The following is a 27121-nucleotide window of genomic DNA, read 5'->3' on the forward strand; positions in this document are numbered from 1 at the left end:
ATTGGGCTGTCCCTTTATTTACAGGGGGATCGTGGTACAGCAGGACCAGAAGGCACAAAGGGGGACAGAGGCGATCCTGGAGAGAAAGGAGAACGAGTGAGTATATACTGGACTATATATATATATATATATATATATATATATATATATATATATATATATATATATATATATATATGCAATAACTGTGGCTCCTCTGATTCCTGTCTGACAGACATATGTAACCTGTGACCTATGCACACGTGTTCTATCCAGTGCATCAGTGGTGTAACAATGGCGCTGCGGCCCAAGCGGTGGCTTGGAGGACAGGGATGTGGGGGCTCATGGTCTCTGCAGATTCCAATGGGCCTGGACATTCATATGGAATCAGCTGAAAATGTCCTTCCAAAAATGGCCGCTGCCCAGAGGGCCTACTGGACAGATGGAGAAATGCTAATGGTTAGAGGATATCGCTACCCGGAAGTTACATATTCCTGTAGTGATATATATTATATTGCCCCTGGCGATTAAAATGTAAACTCCTGGCCACAAGAATGCGAATGTAACCCCCTGGCAATGGGAATGTAACCCCTTGGCATCGTGCATGTAACTCCCTGGCAACGAGCATGTAAACCACTGGTAACAAGCAAAATACCACTGGCAATGAATAAGAAACCCCTGACAACAAGCATTTAGGTAAATTAATTATAAGAAATGTATGGGGGGCGCCAGAATTTTTTGTGGGCATACGGCAGTAGTTCCCAACCTGGGGTACTTTGCATACCAGTAGGGGGTACTTGAAAATAATATTGGTAATGGTGGAAGATGACAAAAAGTATTTCGATGGCAGAAGACCCATTGTCATGGAGAAGAACCATGTTTTGTCACTTACGGTTCTGCCTTCAGCGTCATCAGCATCATCAGTGTCTCCTGGTGCTTTTGCCTGACCAGCAATCCACGGGGAGCTTCCCATGCTGCCCTCAGACATCAGCGATCATCTGCCCTGTGCTGACACAGGTGGAGGAAGCAGTGGCATTAATCCTACAGGTGTAAGTGGGAACCCTGGAGACAATACACAACCAGCGACCAGACACGGAAGGGGACGATGCCTGTCCGCTACTCCTTAATATAAGGACATGCATAAGGATACGCATATCGCTCACTTCCACTCCACTCATATGTACTGTCTATATTTCAAATTGAGAGGGGGTACTCTTCAATAAAAAGAATAATGAAGGGGTACAGGAGAAAAAAAAGGTTGGAAATCACTGGAATACGGGATTCATAGTATTACGAGTGTAATATTTGGTGTCATACATTTGGTTCACAGAAAACATGTCACAATACCTCAATAGCTTTCATTTGTGATATTTCTGTTTTGCTGTATTTTGCTTTCTGGGAATGACAGTGTTCTTGTTTTGTGAATAGGGGGCTCAAGGATACGGCACTCCTGGCCAACCGGGTGATAAGGGAGAACAAGGGGACAGGGTGAGTTCTGCACTGTGTATATTGTACGTCTTATTCCGGGAGTCTTGTGTTAATGAGAAGTATATAGAATCGGCGAGCGGCTATTACACCTATAACCGGGTGATAAGGGGGAACAAGGGGACAGGGTGAGTTCTGCACTGTGTATATTGTACGTCTTATTCCGGGAGTCTTGTGTTAATGAGAAGTACTGTATACAGAATCGGCGAGCAGCTATTACACCTATAACCGGGTGGAATGTTATCTGGATGGGTGATAATGTATGGGAGCTGTCAGAATAGTGAGGAGGGTTAATCATGTAAGCATCATTATCTGTTATACTGATTATAATATTTTCATTAGGGCCTCATCGGTGTTCCCGGGAAGACAGGTCAAAAGGTACGGATCCTTTTAATCATTTATTGTTACCATAGATACCATGTATTCAGACATCTTAAGGAAAAACATAAGCATTTTATGGTAATTCTGATCTTTGTAATATTTTTCTACGTGAATAATGTTTTTATTTTTAAGCTAAATAGCCTTGTTTACGGTAATTTCATACTGGCCAGGAGGGTCCTGCAAATCGGGTTCCCCTCCTGGCCCCCGGGGAAGGTGGGCAAGCTAATTAATGTGGCTGCCTGTCATGGGGCCGGGGCTTGGTGACGTCAGTCTCGCCCCATCCCCAAAACGTAGCCTCGTCCTGCCCCCCTTTCACTCCTCTCCGGGCTTCTCCCGGAGAGGAGTTTTACAAAGAGCGGCAGGTATGGGTAATTTATTTGTGCATTAACAGCTAACAAACTTCAGGTACTGTGTACGTCTCATCCATGACTGGTAACTATAATGGTGACCTGCTTCTTAGGGCTTTCAACCGCAACAAGCCAGCAAAAGACATTTGCATCCTACATGGTAATAAAGTGCACAGGACTCAGGGGAAGATGTATGAAGCAGTGATAAGGGAGGAGAAGTGATAAAGTGCCTGGTACTTTATCACCAACCAATTAGCTTCTTACTGTTAAGTTACAGGCTGGGTTTAAAGAGGGACAGTTTGGAGCTGATTGGCTGGTGATAAAGTTCTAGGCACTTTATCACTTCTCCTCCCTTATCACTGCTTCATAGTCATACATCTACCCCTCAGTCACACACATTTGCAAATGAATTACTACCAGATGCGTCAAGATGCCTCTGCTCACTATTACTTTATAGAAATAGCCCCACTTGAAGTCATATACTTCTAAATTGAAAGCCAAGTCTCCTGGACCCCCCTCCCCAGGATCTTCCAATATAGCACGATATCAGTATGGCAATATTGGTACTGCTCCATCCATTGTCCCATCACAGGTGCATGTAAGGGAGGGGTTAGTCGCCTATTATTATTTTATAATTATTAGTTAATAGCCGCTAAGAGAACCTTCTATAGAATGCTTGGAAGTCTGTGCTACGGGAATATTACTTCTCTTAGTAAAGTAAGTACATGCCCCAGCATTCAAGTCTGCAGGTGAACAGAATATTAGATTTATGGAAATAATACGGAGCCCTTTGCTCATTATACTGTCAGTAGGGGCAGGATGTGAAGACGTTTAGCTACCGGCATTACCAGGTAGGACAGAAGAAGGACACGTCTAGTGTCTTCAGTTCTTGTCCTGTTGATAGGTATTAATCAGATCTGGTCAATTATCTATTTAGGGAGAGACAGGTGCCCCAGGGGAGGATGGAGAATCAGGAAAACCAGGCCCACCGGGGCAGATTGGGCTTCGTGGCAAAGAAGGAGAACGAGGAGAGAAAGGAGAGGAAGGAATACCGGTAGGTCTGTCCTCTAGCTGACTGTGACCATGGCATGATGTAGAGCCACACGTAGCCTGATGAATCCATTCCATCTCCTTGCAGGGTGATGCCGGCATTCCAGGGAAGAACGGTGAAAGAGGCCTGAGGGTAAGATGGAACCTTGGGGCAATACAGACTCTACTTGTTACATTGTAGCAATTGGGCGTTTGTGGATCAATACAAAGTTCTTTCCTCTGACCAGGGTGTTCCAGGCGTAAGGGGCAGCCCAGGAGAAAAGGGGGACCCAGCGGAGCCGGGAGAGCCTGGGAAGGATGTGAGTAGCAGTCTCTCTGTTCTAGGAGTGTCCCGGGGTCCAGAAGTCAGACATCCGCAGTGTGCACAATAACGCACAATATGGACGTGGCAGATTAATGGCTCACCTTGGTTCAGTGGTGAATCTCGGCCTACGTATGCACTCGGTGTGATGGGATGCATTTAGATCAGAGTTCCATTTCACACGGGATGTTTCTATGGGCAAACAATAAGAATCTACTCCTTATTTATTTAGCACCTTCTAGAAAATGATAGATAGTATCTGATTGGTTGCCCATAGCAACATATGTGAAATAGAACTCCCATCTTTTCCCCCAAAGAATCCAGCTACAGGTGCCAACTAGGAAGTGGCTATGAAGGGGCAGGTTGTGTGGTACATGAGGGCCCCTGGATCCAGGTTGGCCCCAGTTTAGTTGTTTACCTGTCCAGCTGCTTCCAGCGCCATATTTGCCGCCATCATTGTTGTTGCGCAGGTGAAAGTTGCTCCCTCCAATCCTATACATCCATCTTATATCTTTATTCTGTTTTCCATAGGGAATCCCTGGCTCTGCTGGTGCTAAGGGAGATCGCGGTGATGCTGTAAGTACGGATTTCCTTCCCTGTCACTTTTCTGGCATAGCTGTGTGATGTCACTTTCCTGTAGGAGTGTGTTTGTGTGTGTGTGTGTGTGTGTGTGTATGCGTGTGTAGCATCATATATCATCTATATATATGTGTCTAGTGTCTGATTGGGTGTCTCCAAAACACTGCCATCTGTTGGCAGCTAGTGAAACTACATCTCTTTCTCTCTCACAAATGCACAAACACAGAGGCAATCACAAGGTAGCAGACTAGCTTTCGAAGCATTTGCTTCAAGCAGGCTTACAAGTACAGTGTAATGGTAATAGCGCAAAGGTCTGCGGTCAGTTGGATATGGAAGGTGGCAACAATAGCGTCCCAATGGGCTGCGTCCAGATGAAGTTTTTCATTTTCATTTTTAGAAAAATACTTGTATAGAAACAGTGCGCTAATCCCAACGTTCTAGGCTTGTATTCACATAGCCACTTACCAGCTGGGGTTTAAATAGACTCTTTATTTTATTGTATTTTTTTAACCTTTATTTAAAATGGAAGTGCTGGGAATATATAAATAACACAGAGGTTCCTGAACTCGGTCCTTAGGGCACCTTAATGGTCCAGTTCAACGAAATCCATGCTGGAGCGCAGGTGACATAATCAGATGAAATAAATAAAACACAGAAAGTACGTATGGTATGAGTCTCTCTAGGGTTCATCCACCTGAGTCTCTCTGGGGTTCATCCACCTGAGTCTCTCTAGGGTTCATACACCTGAGTCTCTCTAGGGTTCATCCACCTGAGTCTCTCTAGGGTTCATCCACCTGAGTCTCTCTAGGGTTCATCCACCTGAGTCTCTCTAGGGTTCATCCACCTGAGTCTCTCTAGGGTTCATCCACCTGAGTCTCTCTGGGGTTCATCCACCTGAGTCTCTCTAGGGTTCATCCACCTGAGTCTCTCTGGGGTTCATCCACCTGAGTCTCTCTGGGGTTCATCCACCTGAGTCTCTCTAGGGTTCATCCACCTGAGTCTCTCTGGGGTTCATCCACCTGAGTCTCTCTGGGTTCATCCACCTGAGCACTTTCTTAAATTGCGTTCAGTTTTAAAGTCTAACAGGAAAACATGGATCAAAGGTTCTCTCGCTCCACCTTCAACAGGGATAGCGGTAATGCCTGTCACTGTCTCACAGAAATGAAACAGATTCATCTTTCTCGTTAATAATGTATGACTTCCTCTTATCTAATTTTAGGGGCCTCAGGGGATTCAAGGACCCCCAGGCAAACCAGTAAGTACATATTTATGAATCTCTGGAAGACGCTCATTGCGGTTTTGTTATAGATATTATTTGGACCGATAAAATCTAAGTATACAAAATGTCTTTGCAGATTTGTTATACATATCTGAAGTTCTAAGTAAATATGTTGTGTTCCGCACCAAGGAATTTTCTTAGTCAAATGGAGGGATGGAAAGGGACGTTCTTTACCCCAGTCCTTTCTATCAGATTGTCATCATAAACAAATATCTTTATAAATTCCTTTGGATCCTTTAATTCGACCATAGCACGCGTAATTATAATGAATGCAATATGATCACACTAGTAGTGCGATGTTACACAGCTTCATGTCCTACGCTATTAGAGGGCTGAGCTCATGACAGTGGTGTCACCTAGTGGATGTCACTTACGCACTTTTCATCTACGCGTTTCGTCTCAAAGAGACTTCGGCAGGGATAAATCTAACTGCAGATGAAAAACAGATGTATCCTAAAAAAAGGATTGTATGGGAAGTAGTATATCATCTGTCAGCAAAATGTGTGTGTATATATTTTATTTTCAGCCCTAGGTGACCATGTTGTTCACTTATATGTGGTTTTATTTCCATTTTGTTTTGTTCTTTTAATGTCATTTTCTTGTATATTCCTAGGGAACTGTTGATACTGCACTTGCCGGCATGAAGGGTGACAGGGTGAGTGCCAGAATTCCGTAGATGATTGTCTCTAGCAATGTGACTCCTGGCCAATCACTGAAGCTTTTGTCACAGCTAGGCGTCTTTTCCATCCGAGCCACACCCACTTACCCCATCCCTGTGTATTAGATACCACCAAAGCTGTGTGGGCTCATGCTGTACCCAGGCAGGTTCACTTCCCTTGAAACACTTCTAACAAGATACCTATTCCAGGAGATGTCCACTGGGATAGTAAAAGTTCTAGCGCAAAGGCCTTGGCCATGAACGCCTCTTCCTGTGTTAGAAAGAAACTTTTTTACACTGGAAACAAATATACCCCCACCCCTCTCTGCTTGGTTTTTAAAGGTTTATTCCACCCAGATTAAAAAATATATATATTTTAATATTTTAGTAGAAATAGGTCAAATATAAAAAAAAAAAAAATTCTTATTTGTTTTCACCATGATTTTTTTTTAGTGGTTTAAATCAGGCATGTCCAACGTTGGCCCTCCAGATGTTGTGAAACTACACATCCCAGCATGCTTTGCCACAGTTTAGCTATTAGAGAATGCTAAAAGCATGTTGGGATGTGTAGTTTCAAAACATCTGGAGGGCCAACGTTGGACATGCCTGGTTTAAATTAATTCTGCAACGCCTCCTACTGTGCGTAAACGGTTTTACTAATGTGACCCCGCCCACCCCCAATCGGAGCCTCTTCTTGGAGAGTTATAGGTTTAGCTAACCAATAAAAATGAGGGGTGTGGGGCCCATGACCGTCGTACTACTTACCGTAAATGTGTTTAATCTATAATGTTGCCAAACTGTAATTGTTGTGTATACTTAGGGTGAGGACGGAGACCCCGGGGAGCACGGAATGAAAGGACAAAAGGGTGAAGCTGGTATAAATGGGCTTCCTGGAGAGAGGGTGAGTACCCAAAGGCGCTACTGTGCTCTAACACACGTCTTGCTGATAATGTCCAGTACTTCCTCGGAACCCAGCAGGACGATGCTCATTTACATGGGTTTGGTACATGGAAAATAATCCAGTCGACTATACATTATATTAAATTCCTCCAATCCAGGGGGATGGGGTGATCATAGGCACAGTTCAGTAAAAAGACACTATCACGCAAATGGGGCTGATGGCGATGACTGGCGACAAACTAAGCACATATGTACAGAATTATCCTACTATGTTTTTTATAGTCATTCTTGCCCCTTTCTGCCACATAATAGCACCTGACAAGCGCTTATCTTAAAGCATAGTCATTCGCAAATGCGCACATTCCCCATGTTCAGAGTAAACGTTTGCAAACTGCTCGCCCCGTCTGTACACTTTGATAGTCATCATCATCAATGCGGGCTCTACTCCTCATATATGCATGGAAACAGGGGGTTCATTACCATAGATACAAGGAATGCAGCTGCTAAGGGGCCCAGAGCAGAATATGGCCCACCTTCTCTGTCAACATTCTATGGTGCTATGGGGCCTACAAATATCTAGTTAACTATCACCCCTGCAACAGGCCCACTGAGTTTCCCTTACAGACAATGTGATTGTTATAAGCGGCACAATACTACAGATTGTCAGGGTAATTTGGTGATTTATAAGTAGGATATTGTCATTTTAATACTGTTATCTTTATGCAGGGTCTAGACGGTGCAAGAGGCCCGGCAGGGATTCGGGTGAGTTTCCACATGTGCTTATAGAACGACAGGGTTCCTTCCAATGATAGTTTAATGCCCTGTATATATATATATATATATATATATATATATATATATATATATATATAAAACCAGCCATTCCCCTATCTTACCCTCACCCGTAGCCCCTCCCCTGTGGCTAATAGCCCCACCCCCATGTAGGATTGTGTATGCTGTTGCCCAGTTAGACCATTGTTAGTTGGGTGCCTGTAGCCGAGTCATCCAGGAACAGGTGATATTTGTGTGCTACTGTTTTACAGGGTGACCCCGGAGAGCGAGGAGGGTCAGGTGATAAGGTGAGCACCGTCAATTCTGAACTCGGTAAAGTCGGTTTTCATTTACACTATGGCAGTATATTTGCTTGCATACAATAGTGTATCCTGCTTGTGTTATCATGGTTTGTCCTTTATTGTCAATCTGTTTTATGTACTGTGTACACAAACACAGGCTCACTGCTCTCAGCATCATGAATCTGATGGCAAATGGGGGAGAGGATTTCACAGTTCAAATAGAGCTCAGAGGTTGTTCCAAAGGATCTCTGCTCACTATATTACATGTCCACGGAGGTCACATGGCACTGTGGAAACTCTGAGTTGTATCAATCCTTAACAGTAGCAGCCTAAAGTAACAAAGCAAGGAAAATGTTACAGTGATTTTATTTTTATGACATTGTTGCTTGTGTCACCTCCTGCCTCACAGAGCCCTGAATTGTATGTGCAGGATGTACAAGCAGCCGTCATTGATGATGCCGTCATTGTACAGACCTGGGACCATGCTGGCGTCCTTCATTCCACCGGATCCTGTGCTAATAAAATCCAGATTCCCAGTGGCATGAAGTGCATTAGCTGAGCCTGTGAGCGGCCTTCAGTTGAAGTGTGTCCGGCCAATGATCTGTGCGCACCTTGGTCATGTGATCATATTTTTATTTTTATTTTATTTTTTGCTGTAGGGTGAACGTGGACCACCGGGAATTGATGGAAGAAACGGACTTGATGGAAAACCTGGACAACCGGGGCCGCCAGGACTAAGAGTAAATAGAACCACTGCTGAGAGAAAGTTTAGAATTGCCTTCCTTATTCGCTAGCATTATAAACTCTTTCAGTGACGTTATAAAATTATCATTAAAGTCACAAAAGCATAAAAATGTGGTTTGAAAGTTGATGAACTGGAAAAATTTTACTTTTTTTCCCTCATTCATCCACTAGGGGGCACAGGTTAACCTGGGCATAGCGAGAGAGCTGGAGTTTGGGCATTCATCTGTAGCAGCCCTACACTCCATCTCCACTAAACCCTGCCCTCTGCCTCCAGCCAGTTCAGGTTTGGTGCCGGAAGAAGTAGTCACTGGTCACTGAGGGAGGGGGGGGTATGTATCAGGATTTGTTGGGGGACGTGGCAGCTGTGATGGGCAACTGACCCTAGGGAGGGCACCTAATGACATCACATCATACTGTGAGACCCCTACATATAGCACCCCCATTTATCACGGACCAATGGGAATACATTTTGAAGTTTGGCTGTGCAGACATTAATACCTTACAGTAGCGCACGCAGGGGGGGTTTCTGAGTACCCAGAAACCCCCCCCCAGGAGTCTAAGGACCCTAGACTTAAAGCTGAGGGTCCCCTTTTTCCATGGGTACAAGAATCTTAAAAATCGGCCCTTGGGAACCGAAGATATCTGACTTTAAAGTGGTGGTCCCCATCCAAGCCTGTTAATTGTTCTTCCCAGTCAGATATTTCAGGTTCTGTCTGACTTAGAGTTTTTTGAGGGTATATTCCAAAAGCTGGGACTCTCCTCCTTTGAGGGACACTAGCAGCTTGTCTCTACTGTTCCCAGAACCAGAGATATCAGCCTTCCAGCAGCTGGTTACTGCTCCAGCTCCACACACCTGGAATGTAGTTTTATATTCTCGTTGGCAGATTGCTCTGCCTCCTGAACTCTGACCCCCTAGTTCCTAATACCATTTGGTAGGTGGGATTCACCTAAGTGTCCATCTCTGTGCTTTGCTCCGCCCCTCTGGAAACCCCCTTCTGAATATCCTGCGTTTGCCCCTGCCTTATCATTGTGTTATCTTTATCTTATTATAGGGCGAATCGGGCAAAGCAGGAGATCCTGGGCGAGATGTAAGTATATCAGTCTGAATCAGGCTTCTTATGGTTTTGCTCCTCTGTATTTTCTTAATTCCTCTGCACTGATTATTTCAGGGGCTTCAAGGACTGAGAGGGGAACAAGGACCACCAGGACTAATAGGCCCAATCGGGCCCCCAGGAGCACCGGTAAAGAGACATTGGCTATTGCAGAGCATTAAAAGCGGGCCTATCATCTACACACAGTGAAGGCAGCCATTTTGTGTTATGTTCAGCCATCGTATTGAAAACACTGTGCCGCACATGGTCTATTGTGTCCTGCAGTGTCCCGTGGATAGGAAAAGTCGGGATGTCTATTTCTCACCACTCTTCTGCTATGCAGACCAGCTGTGAATCCAGCGCAGGAGGGGGACTGGGACCTCTGGGCATGCCCTCTGCTTAATGAGGAATGGGGCACCTGGCCACACCGCCAATGCCCATTGCTTGGTGCACACAATTATGTATCAGTGCACATTCTCTGATGACATCAGAGTGCCCCATGTTCAGTGATGTCACCAGTTTGTAGTGTACTGATACATTCCACCTAGTGTTGGCTCTTCCCACAAAATGGCTGCCCCGACTTAAGCCTGGAGGATCGGTTTCCAACCGTAATAGACTGAAAGATGAGCTGTGGGTAAATCAATCTGCCCCTTAGTTGTGTTTTTGGAAAATCCTTTTTATTGCAATAACGTGTATTTTTTCATGATATGAAGGGCAAACCTGGTGAAGATGGAAAATCCGGGCTCAATGGTAAACCAGTGAGTGACGCTATACATTATATTTATATTTGATGTGCCCAGAATCTAACATTGATAGAACAGTGTGAGGACTTTCGGCCATTGTTATAGACTCTGTTTTTACGTTTATAGGGAGAGGAGGGAACACCTGGAGAAGATGGGAGGAAGGTGAGTACAATCAGTAATTCCCTGACTCTGCTGTAGGGGATTTCCCATTTCACCACTGCCACATTGATGATTTTTCTGCTGCAATTAATCCAATTAAAGGAGAACATGCAATTGATACATACATGTGATTAGTAATCATGTGATATAATGTTCAATAGTTATTACATGAGCTCCTTCCATTCCGTGATGTCAGCAAGTGTTTTAATCTGGTTCCTCCCATTATGTGACATCACCTGTGTTGCTGATGTCACTAGGAAATGGGAAATCCAGCTCTATTGAAATAAATGGTATCCAGAATAGTGCTTGCACTTATTTCATAATGTTGGCCTGTATTAACTAACTTTATTCTATTTTTGCTTTAGGGTGACAAAGGTGAAGCGGGTGCTCCTGGCAGAGATGTAAGTAGCCCTGAATTTGGTCATATGAATTAATGGCTTCATCCAAAGCAAAGAGAGTGAATAAATCTCTCAGCACCCAGACCTGTATATTCCAACTGAGATAATAATGGGGCACCATCGGTCAGGACATGAGACAAACTGGTCCTTTGACCCAGTCATCAAATGACCATTTACTGTATGATGCAGTCACTTGTTGCACAGAAATAAATACCTGCAATGTTCCATTTATTGGAACTGCTGAGGTTCCAGTAAGTCCCACATATCTCTCCTCTACACACTTTATTAACATGTATCAAAGTCATCTGTTTTTATTTTATCTCATTATTCCATTTTAAACTTTTATTCAAGTCATCGGGTGACTGTCCAAATAAAAGTAAGGGGTAGGTCAGCGGGTTAACGATGTTGATAAGATAGATGAAAGTATAAAACCCATTACATGGCAGGTATAAGGTTGCACCTCTATGGCTGTTACGTTTAGTAATGTACCGCTTTGGAACGGAACATGATGTTCAAGCCGCTGACTTTCCGAAATTAAAAACAAAAATGTGTTCTAGGGTCGCGATGGATCTAAAGGTGTACCGGGGGACGGAGGTCCGATAGGTCCCGCTGGGCCGCCAGGCGTTCCCGGACTACCAGGGGTGATTGGTCTTCCTGGGCAGGTGAGGTGTCTGGTGTATTTCTTAAACCACCTCGTTAGATTGTTAGCCCCTCAGGTCAGAACCTATGTGCTGTTGCATTCAAATGTCTGAATGTGCTGTTTTGGGCCTCTACTATATCACTATATCATAACAGCATGTGTAACACCATGTACAGTATAACACCTGTATAACACCATGTGTAACACCATGTATAACACCTGTATAACACCATGTGTAACACATGTATAACACCATGTATAACACCATGTATAACACCTGTATAACACCATGTGTAACACCATGTATAACACCACGTATAACACCACGTATAACACCATGTGTAACACCATGTGTAACACCATGCATAACACCATGTGTGGTACCATGTATAACACCATGTATAACACCATGTACAACACCATGTACAGTATAACAGCTGTATAACACCATGTATAACACCATGTACAGTATAACACCTGTATAACACCATGTGTAACACCATGTGTAACACCATGTACAGTATAACACCTGTATAACACCATGTGTAACACCATGTACAGTATAACACCTGTATCACACCATGTGTAACACCATGTATAACACCATGTATAACACCACGTATAACACCATGTGTAACACCATGTGTAGTACCATGTATAACACCATGTGTATCACCATGTGTATCACCATGTATAACACCATGTGTAACACCATGTGTAACACCATGTGTAACACCATGTATAACACCATGTGTAACACCATGTATAACACCATGTATAACACCATGTATAACACCATGTGTATCACCATGTGTATCACCATGTGTATCACCATGTGTAACACCATGTATAACACCATGTGTAACACCATGTGTAACACCATGTGTATAACACCATGTGTATAACACCATGTATAACACCATGTATAACACCATGTATAACACCATGTATAACACCATGTGTATCACCATGTATAACACCATGTGTAACACCATGTGTAACACCATGTGTAACACCGTGTATAAGTGTATAACACCATGTATAACACCATGTATAACACCACGTATAACACCACGTGTAACACCATGTATAACACAATGTGTATCACCATGTATAACACCATGTGTAACACCATGTGTAACACCATGTATAACACCGTGTATAACACCATGTATAACACCACGTATAACACCATGTATAACACCATGTGTAACACCATGTATAACACCATGTGTAGTACCATGTATAACACCATGTGTATCACCATGTGTAACACTATGTGTAACACCATGTGTAGTACCATGTGTAACACCATGTGTAACACCATGTATAACACCATGTGTATCACCATGTGTATCACCATGTGTAACACCGTGTGTAACACCGTGTATAACACCACGTATAACACCATGTATAACACCATGTATAACACCATGTGTATCACCATGTGTATCACCATGTATAACACCATGTGTAGTACCATGTATAACACCATGTGTAACACCATGTGTAACACCATGTATAACACCATGTGTAACACCATGTCTAGTACCATGTATAACACCATGTGTAACACCATGTATAACACCATGTGTAGTACCATGTATAACACCATGTGTATCACCATGTGTAACACCATGTGTAACACCATGTATAACACCATGTGTAACACCAGGTATACGTGCAGCATATTTCTGTAGACTTCTCTTGCAGGCTGTAATGTAGAATACTTCTGTTATATAAAAAAAAAGCCTAACGCTGCTCCTCACCTTTATGTTGCACCGGCGGCCACTAGATGGCACCCAACAGAGCCCCGGGTCCCAGCAGATCCTCTAGAAGTGGGAGAATTTATAATGATCCAACAACATCGGGGTAAATTTAATAAGATGGGAAATCTATTGAAGATGGGATGTTGCCCGTAGCAACCAATTACATTCTATCTCTAAAACTCTCATTTTAGTAAATTGACACCATTATTTTTGGTCCTTTTTTCTTTCTAAAGAAATTAGTTCTACACAGTTGTCCCCTATTCTCTTCAGATGTGACAATTTCCTACATCCTAAATATGTCGTACTAATTCTGTCCACTAATCCGCGCCCACGTTTACTCACTTACATTATATGTAGCAGCAACAAATATGAATTAGAAGAAAAATCATTAAGACAAGTAAAGTCCAAAATGTCCATTTGTCTTTATTACAGAACGTCGTATTATTTATTACTATTTACAACAGAACTGTGTAATATTCATACTCCCTGGTCTTGTCTCATTAGGGAATTCCTGGGATCGCAGGTTCCCCCGGACTAAAGGTACGGTCATTTTCCATTCAGTCAGTAATCGGTATACTTGTGATATTACAGGTCAGTTACTGATACTGGTAACACACTTATATAAACCAGCTGTGTCTTAAAATTCTGCATATAATTAACTATAAAATATGCATATAATTAACTATAAAATCTGCATATAATTAACTATAAAATCTGCCTGCAATTAATTCCTCTTTGATTAATGATTCCGCATTATATTGTTGTTGTTTTTTGTCAAAGGGAGAACGAGGGGAAGTAGGAGCCAGGGGAGAGCAGGTATGTACGGAATTCTCTGAACAGCATTTTTGGATTATAGTAATGTAGATTATACAGTGCGATTTGTTGGACCTATTTATAAAGTCTGTGAGGACAAAGACGATTTTCTATAAATAGGATTATTTTGGCCATACCAAGTAGTCTTGTACGTATTTGTTGTCACCAGAGCCGTAGCTAGACTTTTTGGTGCCTGGTGCCATAGGCCAAGGTATAATGTGCGTGTCCTTGTGTGGAAGGGGCGTGACAAAACTGATCCTAGAGAAAGCCCATGCTGATATCGATAGATAGATAGATAGATAGATAGATAGAACACTGCAAGAAATACATTTGGCCACATATCCTCTGTTATACCTTTATTAATAACACATTGCAATATACTGTCATACTTAGGATTCAAACTTCTAAACTGTTGCATTCCAGTCAAACACCCTACTCATTGAGCATTTGTAATAAAAGACAGTATATCTGAATAACATACAAGTGAAGTTCATGAATGTTGTTACAGGTATTAGTGGCAGAGGGGTACGGGGAAGGACACAGGGGCTGTTGGGTGATGTCTGGCTTTAGAGGAAGGAAGCTATAAGTGAAAGTAATTAAAGCAAATAATTGAGAAGTGCTGACAAGAGCGCCCCCTACTCTACAGCGCCCCCTACTCTACAGCGCCCCCTACTCCACAGCGCCCCCTACTCTACAGCGCCCCCTACTCCACAGCACCCCCTACTCTACAGTGCCACTTTACAACCAGTGGCGTAACTACAGCACCACAGCCCAAGAGGTGGCTTGGGGGAGCCAGGGGGCTCTCTGCAGTTTCCATGTGGTCTTGATGTCCACATGGTATCTGCTAAAATGGCCCTCCAAAAATGGCCACCACACCTGACCGCAGCTGTCAGGGGAACGCAGCATGTACAGCGCTACCCAGAAGTGCTGGCAACTACTTACGGCCCTGATTTCCATTATGATCCATGGTCTTATTCGGGTTTTTTATATTATCCTGAGCTATGACCTTTCTAATTATTTGTGGTAACCTGTAGTACATGTAGATTGCAGCAATGAAATGCTTTCTGTTTCCGTACAGGGGAGACCAGGAGATCCCGGCCAGAAGGGGGAACCAGGCACCGCGGCTGTGAGTGTCTATAACATTCAGCACGAGCACTTGCGGTATGACAGATGTAGCGCGCGGCGTGTCTTATCACTTGTACTGACGCATTTTGTTCTTTTAGAATGTGGAGAAAGCACTCATCGGTATGGGGATTAAGGTAAGACATTTGTTTCAGGCCTGATCCATATTTTGGCTTGTCCCACATCTGGACCCACATGGTCCGAATGGTCTCCTTGTAGTAAGTCTGATTATACACGTCGGCCCTTTCCCATCAGGTCTGTAGCCCGGCGCAGTCATCAGGCTGTTATTACCATTCACCGCTGAGGGACTGAGCGTCATTTAAAGGGCCGTCTCTTTGTGTTCCAGGTTTCTTCTCTGAAAGATGTCATTGGAGTATTTGATGATGAATCAGGATCATCCCTCTCTGCCCAGAAGAGATTTAAGGGAGAACCAGGAGATCCTGGAGAAGATGGAGCTCCAGGCAAAGATGTAGGTCCATCGGTTCTTCGTACGCTAAGCCAGGCAATGTTCTGACCTTTAACCTTACCACTGAGTGATCTGTCCAATAAGACACTTGTCAGCTATTACGGCCTTCATGTAGTAGTGTTCTCAAAATTATGTTTATACTGTTTATATTTGAAATTTATATATTGATGAAAAGTGATTGTGATGTCACTTTCTACTTAGGGAATCATGGGATTTCCCGGGGAGAGAGGGTTTAAAGGAGACAAAGGAGATCTGGGCCCCGCAGGACCACAGGGCCCAACAGGACGCGCCATTGGAGAGAGAGGCCCCGAAGGTCCGCCTGGCCCATCTGGAGAGTCTGGAAAACCTGGAATTCCTGGCATTCCTGGCAGGGCAGGGGAACCAGGAGAGCAAGGAAAAGCAGGAGATAAGGTGGAGAACCGTATTCTACTTGCCTAATAAGATATCACACAATGTCCTGGTAGCTGTTGTTCTGGGAACTTTCTCTGTTTTATGGTGTTGGGATACTAGCGGTTAGAAGACGAGCAGCGACATCCCGTAATATAGAATCCCGACACCTGGCTGAGGAAGTATTCTACATCCCCCGCCTCCACCCCCACCTTACATTTGGGATGCTGACAGTCTGAAATCTGGTGCCGGCATCGTGAGCGGTGTCATTGGCACCCGTCTTCTTACCAGTGTTGGCATTTCAGCATTGGTATTCCGACTGCTGGCATCCCGAACTCCAGTATGCTGACAGGATCCCTTACATACATAATACCAGAGATATCAGAATGTGGATGAAGTGTGGACAAAGGACAAATGTTATCGCCTCACAGCACTGAGGTCATGGGTTCGATTCCCACCATGGCTCTAACTGTGCAGAGTTTGTATATTCTCCCCGTGCTTGTGTGGGTTTCCTCTGAGTACTCCGGTTTCCTCCCACAATCCCCCCCCCCCCAAATATACTGGTAGGTTACTTGGCTCCCAACATATTAACCCTAGAATGTCTGTGTGTGCGTGTACATGTGGTAGGGAATATAGATTGTAAGCTCCACTGGGGTAGGGACTGATGTGAATGTTTATATATTCTCTGTAAAGCACTGCGGAATCTGTGTGCGCTATATAAGAAACTGTTAATAAATAAATAAAACTCCACTCCTATCATACGCTCCAACTGTACCTTTTTGGCAGGTACAGCACTGATTTTTTATGGGATGTACCTTTTTTTTGTCTACAACTGCCCATTGTAAGTATAGGAAAGGAAACATGGCCACACCCCCTTTTACCCATGGCCACACCCCTTACTGAATGGTACCGGGTTTTGCATAGAAGTGTCATCTCTTTATCACTCAGAGACTGATCAATGTTTCATTTACAGGGAGACAGAGGAGACAGAGGAGAACGAGGAGAGACCGTGAGTAAAATCTCATCCACCTGTACCCGCGTGTGTTACAGTCTTATATAATAAATATGACAGAAAATGAACTAAAAATGAAAAAGTAACAATAATAAATGATATATTAGTCACAGTAATAAATGATATGTCAGAAAGGGATATTTACTATAAAACATAAAAGTTTAAAATCGCAGCTCGAATGCTTTTTCTAGATGTCATGTTCCTACTTTCATGACATTGGGCCCAGTGCGCATGTGCGAGCCGTCTAGGTTACCACAGCTGAGCCGTCTAGGTTACCACAGCTAACGATGGATAGCCGTCTGTAAGCGGCACCATGGCGTTTTCTGGGCGTGTTGCCTAACAACGCAGGCATTGCCCAGCCGTAGGGAGGGAGGGCCGCTGATGTCATGTTTTCCGCCTGTGTGCATGGCTTCCAACTTATTCACAGCCAGGCACGGGGGGGACTGGGACGGGGCGGCAATTACCTGATTGCTGGGCTGCGGACATTCACAGGCCAGCGATCAGGTCTGAATTTGGCCCATTGCAGGGGAAGAAGGTGAATTTGAGGCCAAGACAGAACCATCTGCAGGAGGACAAAGTTGGAAGGGTTTGGGAGATGAGGGCAGGGGAACACGGGCGGTTCGGTGCCTGCGTGAAGTCACATGACATCTGTGCCCGCCCCCTTTTCGGCAATCTGCAGTTCAGACTGACTTTTATTACCGAAGGGGAGAGAAATCATTTGATGGTCGGCAAACATCGAATGAATTCTCTCACCTTCGGCCCCATGCGAGTCGATGTGTTCTTGTACATGGTAATAAATTCCCCTTGTCGTTGTACGGTGTCGGCATGATTTCAAAAGCTTCAAGAAAAACATTTGTAAAAGGAAAGAAAAATGTATTAGAATAAAGATCACCGGTTTATTGCTGCAGAACACTTCTGTTAGCTAGGAGACCGCAAGCCTATGATCCTCTGGCTTTATTATGCAACTGTTGAGACATTAATGTTTGACTCCAGAATGATGCAAGATACAGAGGCTCCACCACTAAGAAACATTTCACGTAATTACAGGGCACTGGGCAGGGTTACCTGTGTATAAGTGGTTTCGTTGATTTTCAGCAATATAGATACTTATATCAAATCCAATAGAGGGTTGTCTCACTGTTCGGAGTTCCTCCAGAAATTACATTATATTGATATTATGTTAAATTCATTTTTATAGCTAGTATTTGTGTTCCAATCTTACAGGGCAAAGATGGACAGAGGGGGCCCATTGGACCACCGGGGGCTAAGGTATTATTTTTAACCAGAGAAAGACTATAGTTACAAGTATGTGTTCTAGTCATCGCATTCTCATAGCATTTGTACACTATGCTATGTCTCCTCATCTATCCATGTATTGGTTAATATACAGTAGTATCCTCTATACTTATTAGGGTGAAATTATAGAAGTGATTGCCACTGGACTGCCCGGAGAAAGAGGACTACCAGGTCCGAGGGGAACCAAGGTCAGTTCCTGTTATTCTTTGCACCATGTAAATATGTATATGTACTGTACATGTACTACTGTACAACCTTTGCGTCTCAACATAATGGTAATACATTATTTACATTTTAATTAAAAAGAATTACTCCAAAAAAAAAAATGTGTTGTCTCAACAACAGACAGAGCCTTCCATATACTCTCACACTTTCATGCACCTTCCACCGTCCCCACGCACAAATGACATTTTTTATTTTACTTGCTTCACTAAAATCATCGCTTCTCGGCTCCCTTTTGTCATAGATTATAATCTCCATGCTACATCTGATCAGCAGCCACCAGCCGGGGAAAGGGGAATAGTAGCCGAGTTAAAGATAGGTAGAGTGGATCATTGGAACACATGTGGAAAGAAGGCCAAAGGAGCAAATGGAGAACAGGGGTCAGGGAAACACATATTGAGGAAAAAGCCTGAAGTATATTCGGGGAGAGGGAGTTTAGAGGCATTCTTGGCACGGTCAGATGCACATGTGGAGGGGAACATAGCGAGGTAGAAAGCAGAGGCACTCTAATACCACTTTTACACTGCCGCAAAAACCGGGGTCAGAGACGAGTCAGATCAGGGTTAGCGGCGGTGTAAATGGGTCATGCCGTGTCCCTTTACACGGGACTTCAACCCAGGACCTGACTTGGTTTGAACAGGGCTAGTACCTTGGTAGAGCGCAGTGCAAACAGGTACGCTGGGTTGTCCGACCCGGCTCCCGTTTACATCAGTGGGGGAAGCCCAACCTCCGGACCACTGCGTCCACAGGTTGGACGGGGGGGGGCACACACAGCCTCCGCTGCAGTCTGCTGTACACACAGCAGCAGCGGCAGGGAGGAGCTGAATGGATGCCTGTGGGTGGCATCCAGTCACTTCCCCGAAAGGGGTTTCTCCCAGCACGGCAATCGGTGGTCCCGGCGGGGGTGATCATGGTCCTGGGGCTTGGAGATGATGTCATCTCCCAGCGCTGCCTCTGTCTACACTGCGGGTAGACACCGCAGTGTAAATGGTGCAAATCCCGGATCCGACCTGGCTCGGATCCGTGTTCCAAATGCCGGGTCAGGATTTTGGGCGTAAAAGGGGAATTAGGGGATCAGAGGCACTGAGGGAGCAGGGGCAGACGAATTCTTTGTTAGACAGGAGGCAGAGGTACATATGGGGAGAGGAAATGATCAGTAAGTAGGAGGTAGAAGCACTCGAGGGGAGGGGGTTAATGACATGCTTTGTGAGGCAAGGGGGAGAGGTACTTATGAGGAGGAGAGATGATAGGTCTCGTCAGAAGACTCATAGGGAGGGGGGTCAGGGACATGCTTGGTGAGACAAGGGGGAGAGGCACTAATGGGAAAGAGCTGCCAATATCACTGATTACTCATGGAATCAGGTGAAGGAGGAGCATTAAGGAGAAATGGGGGTGGGGACATATGTGAAGGATGAGCTGTGACAGTTTCCTGAATCCCTTTAAGGGGGGAAATTACTAAGATGGAAGAATCTACTTCTTATCTATTTAACACCTTCTAGAAGCTAATAGATAGTATCTGATTGGTTGCCCACAGCAACCTCCCATCTGAACTAGAACCCCCATTTTAGTAAGCGTTCGCCTATGAGAACACAGCTACTGCAGTACCACTCTTGGCCATTGTGCGCAGTGTGGAGCACTACCAGTCTCAGAAATTGTCACTCTTACTAAAGTCACCACTGCTCGGCTCATATTTGTCATAGATTAATGTATTCATTGGTCAATAAACGCTAAACAAAAATTACTGGCAACAATATACTTGGGCACTGCAAGAATACTGTACAGCAAGTACAAGGCCAATACAGTGTGTCCAGAGTGGAATGTGATCAGTCATTTCTTATGTATTTCTTGTCAGGGTGACCAAGGAGAAGATGGCGAGAAAGGAGACAAAGGAGATAAGGTCTGGTTTTAGTAGTAAGTCTATAGAGAAACCTTCTACCAACCGTCTGTCCTATATCTGCTCTCATGCTGTCCACCCTAATGAGCGGGGCCCCTTTCATTCTAATGATTACTTGATGAATGTATCTTCCCTCAGTACTGGTTCTGGTTACATCTACAGTGTTACAGTTTCAGGACCTTATGGAACCAAGATATTGGGCTATTGTCTCCTGGCAGATGCAACCATGGAACATAATGTACTGAATTTTATTGTGTTGAAGGATGTTCTTTATGTTTACTCTAAACTCCATTCCCATGACTGTAATTAATCTTTCATGGGTTCGTTATCCCACATGCCAAACCATTTTGGGAACATGAATCTGATTTTATAATTCTTATTCTTTTAGGGAGCAGCTGGCCCAAAAGGAGACGCAGGTGACCCTGGTGACAAGGGCAGAGATGGATCTCCGGTGAGTGTCTTACAATAAAGTTCCAAAATGTATACATAGAAGTGTCCAGTATATAGAATTACAATAATTCTGTTATAATTGTTATATAATCATTGAGTTATCAGAGACAACACATTTTTAGGAGCCGCATCTCATTCCTGGGGTTGGGTTGTATTTTATTACATTGAGGCTCCCAATGTCTGCTGCTGATCTTATTTTCCTTCTAGGGTGCCACGGGAGAGAGAGGACTGGCAGGGCCCGAAGGAAAGCCGGTATGTGGTGGGATGATTGTTCTGTCATTCAATTTCACCAGGTTTGGTGTTAGATCCTTCAGCCAGTTTTCAGTTTCCACCAGTCCATCATTTTCCCATGTCCACAGATAAATCTTCCCATAAGGAATCATTGTAACAAGTCATCTGTATAACCAATCACTGTCTGCACATCTCATTAGACAGGTCCACAACTTTCCTAGATCATCCACCATGTCCATCCAACATCCATTCCTCCAAAATAAGGGGTAGAGGAAGGGGGTATTCATAAATGAAAACCCTAATCAAGGGTTACGGGAAAGAAAAGTTGGGAACCGCTGGTCTAGAGGGAGGGGAGACAGGGAACAAGAAGTGCAGGGAGGAGGCCTGAAGTGCCTGTCTGAAGCTTTGCAAGGTCAGGGAGAGTCTAATAAGGCAAACGGAACTCATTCCAGCAAGGGAGGTAGCGCAAGGGATGCAGTGACCATGGTAGAGGAGAGTTGATGGTTATTGGCTAACCAGAGAGGGTGGGAGGGATTGTGTAGGGAAATGAGGCTGGATATGTAGGAAGAGTGGAGTTAGAGAGGTCCTTTTATGTGGGGGAGGGGGGTAGTATGAAGAGGAGGGGAATGGGAGACACATACAATATAAAAAAGATCTCTTCTCAATTTTTTCTAATTTCATTCTTCAATTTCCTCCATTTACTGATGATGGAACTTCACTGACCCTTCAATACCTGAAATGAGGATTCTCATAAATCAACACTTCCCAATTCCCAATTGTCACAGAGAATATATGATATTGTCTCCTATAATCCTCTATACACCAATCCACAATATATATTGGCCTTATACAGGTGAATGTATATACAGTTCCTAGAGAAATTCTTCAAACACTGTCCCTACTTTTTGGTCGTATTACACCTGAACTATCCCTTTAAACCTGCGGTGGCAGCTCCAAAGGCGGGGTCGCAGCACAGGCCAAAATCGTGAGTCCCGATGGCAGTTGGTGTGACTCCCCTATTTATATGTTAAACTGCTCCACAGCCCCGCCCCTGGATCCGCCACTGCTGGACACTCTGGAAGCACAGTCTAATGCTAACGATTACACTATGCAATATTTAATGAACATTCTGAATGGAGTGATCTCCACTCCATTAGACGCACATGGGTCTATTTACTAAGACTTGGATGGAGATAAAGTGGACAGAGGTAAAGTACCAGCCAATCAGCTGCCATGTTACTGGCTGTGCCTGATTCTGATTCACTCGCAAAAACAATTTTTCTCTTTAATGGACAAAACCATATGCACTGCAGGTGGGACAGATGTAACATGTGCAGAGAGAGTTAGATTTGGGTGGGGTTTGTACTTCAAACTGAGATCTATATTGCAGCGTAAAAATAAAGTAGTCAGTATTTACACTGCACAGAAACAAAATAACTCAACCAAAAAATCCAACTCTCTCTGCACATGTTACATCTGCCCCACCTGCAGTGCACATGGTTTGGTCCATTAGAGAGAGAGTTTGCTTTTGCGAATTAACCAGAATCAGGCCCATTATCTTGGTCCACTTTATCTACGCCCAAGGGTTAGTAAATAGAGTATTATATAATTTAATTATAGATATAAAGTGATTCTTTATAGTATTATACATTTATTAGACATGAGTCACTTCGTTGAATGATCTACGATAAAGGACCGATATGTTTTCTGATAAATCAATTACAATTAGCTTTTGTCAATGATTAAAACTAAAAGAACAGCTTATTAAGGATGGGTGTGAGGTGTAAACATGTTTATAATGTGCGTTTATACAATTGTTTTGTTGAACTTCAAAAACTTTTAAAAAAACATCCTTTTTTAAATGTAATTTATTTTTACGAATATTATTTTAAGAGACAAGTGTACTTCAATCTTACAAATGATGGTGGTGATATTATTAGAGTTTGATGAACATTTTCATAAGACTATTACAACAAAATGTATTATTTCATAAATGTATATACTGTACATATGTGGGTTTGTACAGTATGTATGTCTGGGATTTGAAGGGTTCTCGATGACTGTAATAGTCCAATAACAGGGTTGTCAAAGCCCCACCCTTAAGTATTTCCCATTCACATGAAACTAACAGATAAAGGCAGTGGTTACCAATCTGGGTGCCTCAGGACACTATTAGAAGTGCCTTGGGTTGGTAGTCCAGGACCAACTCACATTATTTATGGTCAAAGTAATAGGCAAAACTAGTGCTTGGGGTTTCAGTCTTAATTTATGTAGAAAAACAGAAGCGAATCCTGTCCCTCACCACATCACTGAACCTAATGGTGTGTACACACTACACAGGGGTACAATCAGCATGAGATTTTGACTATATAGTCAAAATGTCATCGGTACGATCCCGATGCGCATTCACGTATTGCAAGCAGAAAGTCTTGGCTGCCTTGACTATATAGTGCAGATCTGCACTATATAGTCAACATTGTATGCAGATCGCTTGCATGCTGTTTGATGCGATCAGATCGCATTGGGATCACATTGCATGGTACTCGCACTGTGTGTACACAGCATAAGATTGTCATATAAACTACTATATTTAATATTTTATTTCACATTTTTGTCACTAAGAAACATTTGGTGCCGTGAAAAAAATTCTGATTCTCTAGGGTGCCATGATTCAAAAAGTTTGGGAACCACTGGATAAGGGAACTGACAGCACTGATGCCTGATCTGAATCATGGCAAGGGTTAGGAGAAAGATCCCCAGATCAGAGTGTATCTGGAGTACAAATTAGTGAGATTATTTAACACATTTAATTGCACAATTTAACCCTCTTGGAGGGATTCTGTCTTTGAGGTAGGGTTACTATACCACACATGATGTAATTCCAACTTTCTGCAAGACTGCATCGCAGTTACATAAGAAACGCAGCATGTTTGAGTGGTAAAACTTTTACTGCATGCGATGGAACTGCAATGAAAGTGCAGTGAATTCCAGACCCAGCCTGTCACTGTAGATGGAGTTCGCAGGTGCTGCAGGCCTCATACCTGCCCAGTTGGGTCTGACAATATTATTGTGCTCTGCAAGATGGCATATTGCTGGTCCCCATGGCGGAGCCGTGTCTAAACAGCCTTGACCTGTATGATGTCTTCCTGTTTTGTGTCCGTTCCATTCCCTACAGGGCGAGATTGGCAATAGCGGGCTTCCAGGCCCAGCTGTAAGTAAACTCTCTTGGATTGGCCAACTGTTTGGGCCGTTGGTTTGAGCTGGCTGGTCTCGCCCTTGCAATGGCTTAGAGCGCTTCATCTGGCCGTGTGCATTTGCTGTCTTCTCCTGCACGGCCACTGTGAATGGTTGAACTTGGTTCTTGGTGGCTCATTTCTTCCCCCCACTAACGATTCGGCTTGAATTAAATATCCGCAGGGCATGCCAGGCTTTCCAGGAGTTCTCGGCCGACCGGTAGGTGATGCATGTTGTCTAATTTTTAGGGTCTGCTTCATTTGCATGCAGTATTAAGTGCTTCTTAAACAGGAGGTTGGCACAACGAGGCCCGACTATACTTTACACTGCTTGTCATTAGGGAGTTCTGCACATATCCATAGACCAGAGGTTCCCAAATGCCATCTTCAGGACACCACAATGGTCCAGGTTTTAAGTATATCCATGCTTGAACACAGATGAATTAATTAATACCACCATCAATTTTATTTATCCATTTGTGCAGAGCTATAGATATACATAAAACCTGGACTATTGGGGTGGCTTGAGTACCGCATTTTGGAACCTTTGCCATAGACCCTTTGCCATAGACTGATGAATTTGCCCTCAGGTCTTTTTTTCAATGTGTTTCTCTCTAATACAAACACAGAAGGGGCAGCCATTTTGTGGGTTGGACGAATATAAGTGTTAACGCGGCTGATCAACCCAGTAGGAACATCACAAACGGCTTTTGGCAGCCATTTTGTAGCTGAAGACATGTCAGTGTTCTTGCCTCACCGAAGTCGCTGCTGTGTAATGATGCAATAATTTCCATTCTCTTGAACATGGACGTTTTCACTATGTACTGAACATCTAAGTGACAATTAGGCTTTTAGAGGCTTTTCATATTAAATGTTAATCTTATCAAATATTTTATATTAAATATGTTACAACTGTTTCCTTTGTTAATAAATTATAATTTTATATATTTTAGAATAGTATAATTATTCACTATGTATCACAGTCCATAGAGAGATAAAGTGGAGAAAGATAAAGTACCAACCAATCAACTTCATGTAACAGTCTGTGGAGCAATCCTCCTTACGAATGATAAATGATGGCTCAGCCAATCAGCTCCTAACTTACACATGTTGAGGATCTGATTGTCTGGAGTACTATTTATTATGTGTAATGAGACATCACAAGACGGCAGTATAGCAGTACTTTATCTTTTTCCGCTATCTCTGTCTCCCCTACATCTCCCCTTATGTTCTTTGGTTAGAACCTTCCAATAAGCCCCAGGTGTTACTTCTGTTGACGAGTGCTTGAAAGAGAGACCATCTACGGTAATTAAAGTACCAAGGCCAGATCTATTCTTAATTTAAATATTGTTATAAGCATTTTCCATTTTTTCTTATTAACACGTTAATGAGAGATATCCAGTTTATACACAGGTCAGGCAGATGTCTTATAGAAGGTACCATGATTAGTCATTAAGCAGTGGCAAGTATAGTTGGCGTCTAAGTGTACCTCATAACATATGTAAGGTGCAATTCATTTTGGAAATACTTCAAGAGACATTTCTAAATTGTGCTGGTAAAATCCAAAATAAGGATACAGTGATTCTGAGAGGGGTAAATTGACTGAAGTTTCCAAAAATGAAGGTTACTCACTGCAAGTTTGAAAACCGCTAAATAAATGAAATCCCCTCTTATATGTCCCTGTATACAACACTATGCATTGCACCTTGAGATGAGGAATGCTCTTCATTGTATGACCGTATGATCAGTTCCCGATCATGTGACCCAGTCACGTGACAATTGCCTAGGCATGTGTTGATGGCCAATATATTATCATTGTCTGGCAGATATTCTCATTTGGCTGACTAATTAGACCAAACGTGTGCTGACTTCAACGTGTTATCAATGCAGCCAACTGGTGACCCTGTTACAGGGCAACCATAGAATCTGAGATTATATTCACAGTGCACACAAAGCCTCAAAGAAATGTCTTTATTCTGGACATAAGACCGATACGTTCATACAATGTGGGTTGCTGAAAGATTAAATGACCACTGTACAATATGAATGATCTATTGACCAATATTTGGCCAGTAGACAATGACAGAGCAAGTGCAGCCTTCTTAGTTGATTAATTGTTCATTATGCTTTTTTAGGGTAACCCAGGAGAGCCGGGTCAACAGGGCCCTCCCGTAAGTACACTTACTTCTATAGTCTTCATTCTAGCACCCCGCCCCTTGTAGTTCCTCCTTCCTGCCTGGGGTGTCGCTGTCTGCTGTGGTGTTTCTGCAACAGTCTGATTTGTATCTCAGCATTGAGATACAAACCAGACTATTCTTGAAGTACCACAGCAGACAGCGACACCCCAGGCAGAAAGGAGGAACTACAAGGATTTTACAAGGGGTGGGGTGCTAGAATGAACCATATTCTATTCTTCCAT

At 43.4% G+C, this 27121-nt stretch overlaps 1 protein-coding gene across 1 annotated transcript in view; it reads left to right on the forward strand.

Annotated features, from left to right (window-relative positions):
• Positions 1-27121, forward strand: part of COL7A1 (collagen type VII alpha 1 chain) — a 171378-nt gene that overhangs the window by 119262 nt on the left and 24995 nt on the right. The window contains exons 47-79 of the mRNA XM_083155611.1: positions 25-96; positions 1408-1467; positions 1807-1842; positions 3130-3246; positions 3331-3375; positions 3470-3541; positions 4075-4119; positions 5342-5377; positions 6015-6056; positions 6880-6960; positions 7686-7721; positions 8003-8038; positions 8692-8772; positions 9829-9864; positions 9946-10017; positions 10581-10625; positions 10737-10772; positions 11135-11170; positions 11725-11829; positions 14081-14116; positions 14357-14392; positions 15468-15515; positions 15613-15648; positions 15858-15980; positions 16179-16388; positions 17338-17373; positions 18601-18645; positions 18789-18860; positions 20747-20791; positions 21177-21239; positions 21446-21490; positions 24887-24922; positions 26838-26873. Coding sequence (XP_083011737.1) covers positions 25-96; positions 1408-1467; positions 1807-1842; positions 3130-3246; positions 3331-3375; positions 3470-3541; positions 4075-4119; positions 5342-5377; positions 6015-6056; positions 6880-6960; positions 7686-7721; positions 8003-8038; positions 8692-8772; positions 9829-9864; positions 9946-10017; positions 10581-10625; positions 10737-10772; positions 11135-11170; positions 11725-11829; positions 14081-14116; positions 14357-14392; positions 15468-15515; positions 15613-15648; positions 15858-15980; positions 16179-16388; positions 17338-17373; positions 18601-18645; positions 18789-18860; positions 20747-20791; positions 21177-21239; positions 21446-21490; positions 24887-24922; positions 26838-26873 — 1956 coding nt within the window. The remainder of the gene's footprint in view (positions 1-24; positions 97-1407; positions 1468-1806; positions 1843-3129; positions 3247-3330; positions 3376-3469; positions 3542-4074; positions 4120-5341; positions 5378-6014; positions 6057-6879; positions 6961-7685; positions 7722-8002; positions 8039-8691; positions 8773-9828; positions 9865-9945; positions 10018-10580; positions 10626-10736; positions 10773-11134; positions 11171-11724; positions 11830-14080; positions 14117-14356; positions 14393-15467; positions 15516-15612; positions 15649-15857; positions 15981-16178; positions 16389-17337; positions 17374-18600; positions 18646-18788; positions 18861-20746; positions 20792-21176; positions 21240-21445; positions 21491-24886; positions 24923-26837; positions 26874-27121) is intronic.

This window comes from Crinia signifera, chromosome 8 (genome assembly GCF_055691185.1).
Source record: "Crinia signifera chromosome 8, ASM5569118v1, whole genome shotgun sequence".
Taxonomy (NCBI): Eukaryota; Metazoa; Chordata; class Amphibia; order Anura; family Myobatrachidae; genus Crinia; species Crinia signifera.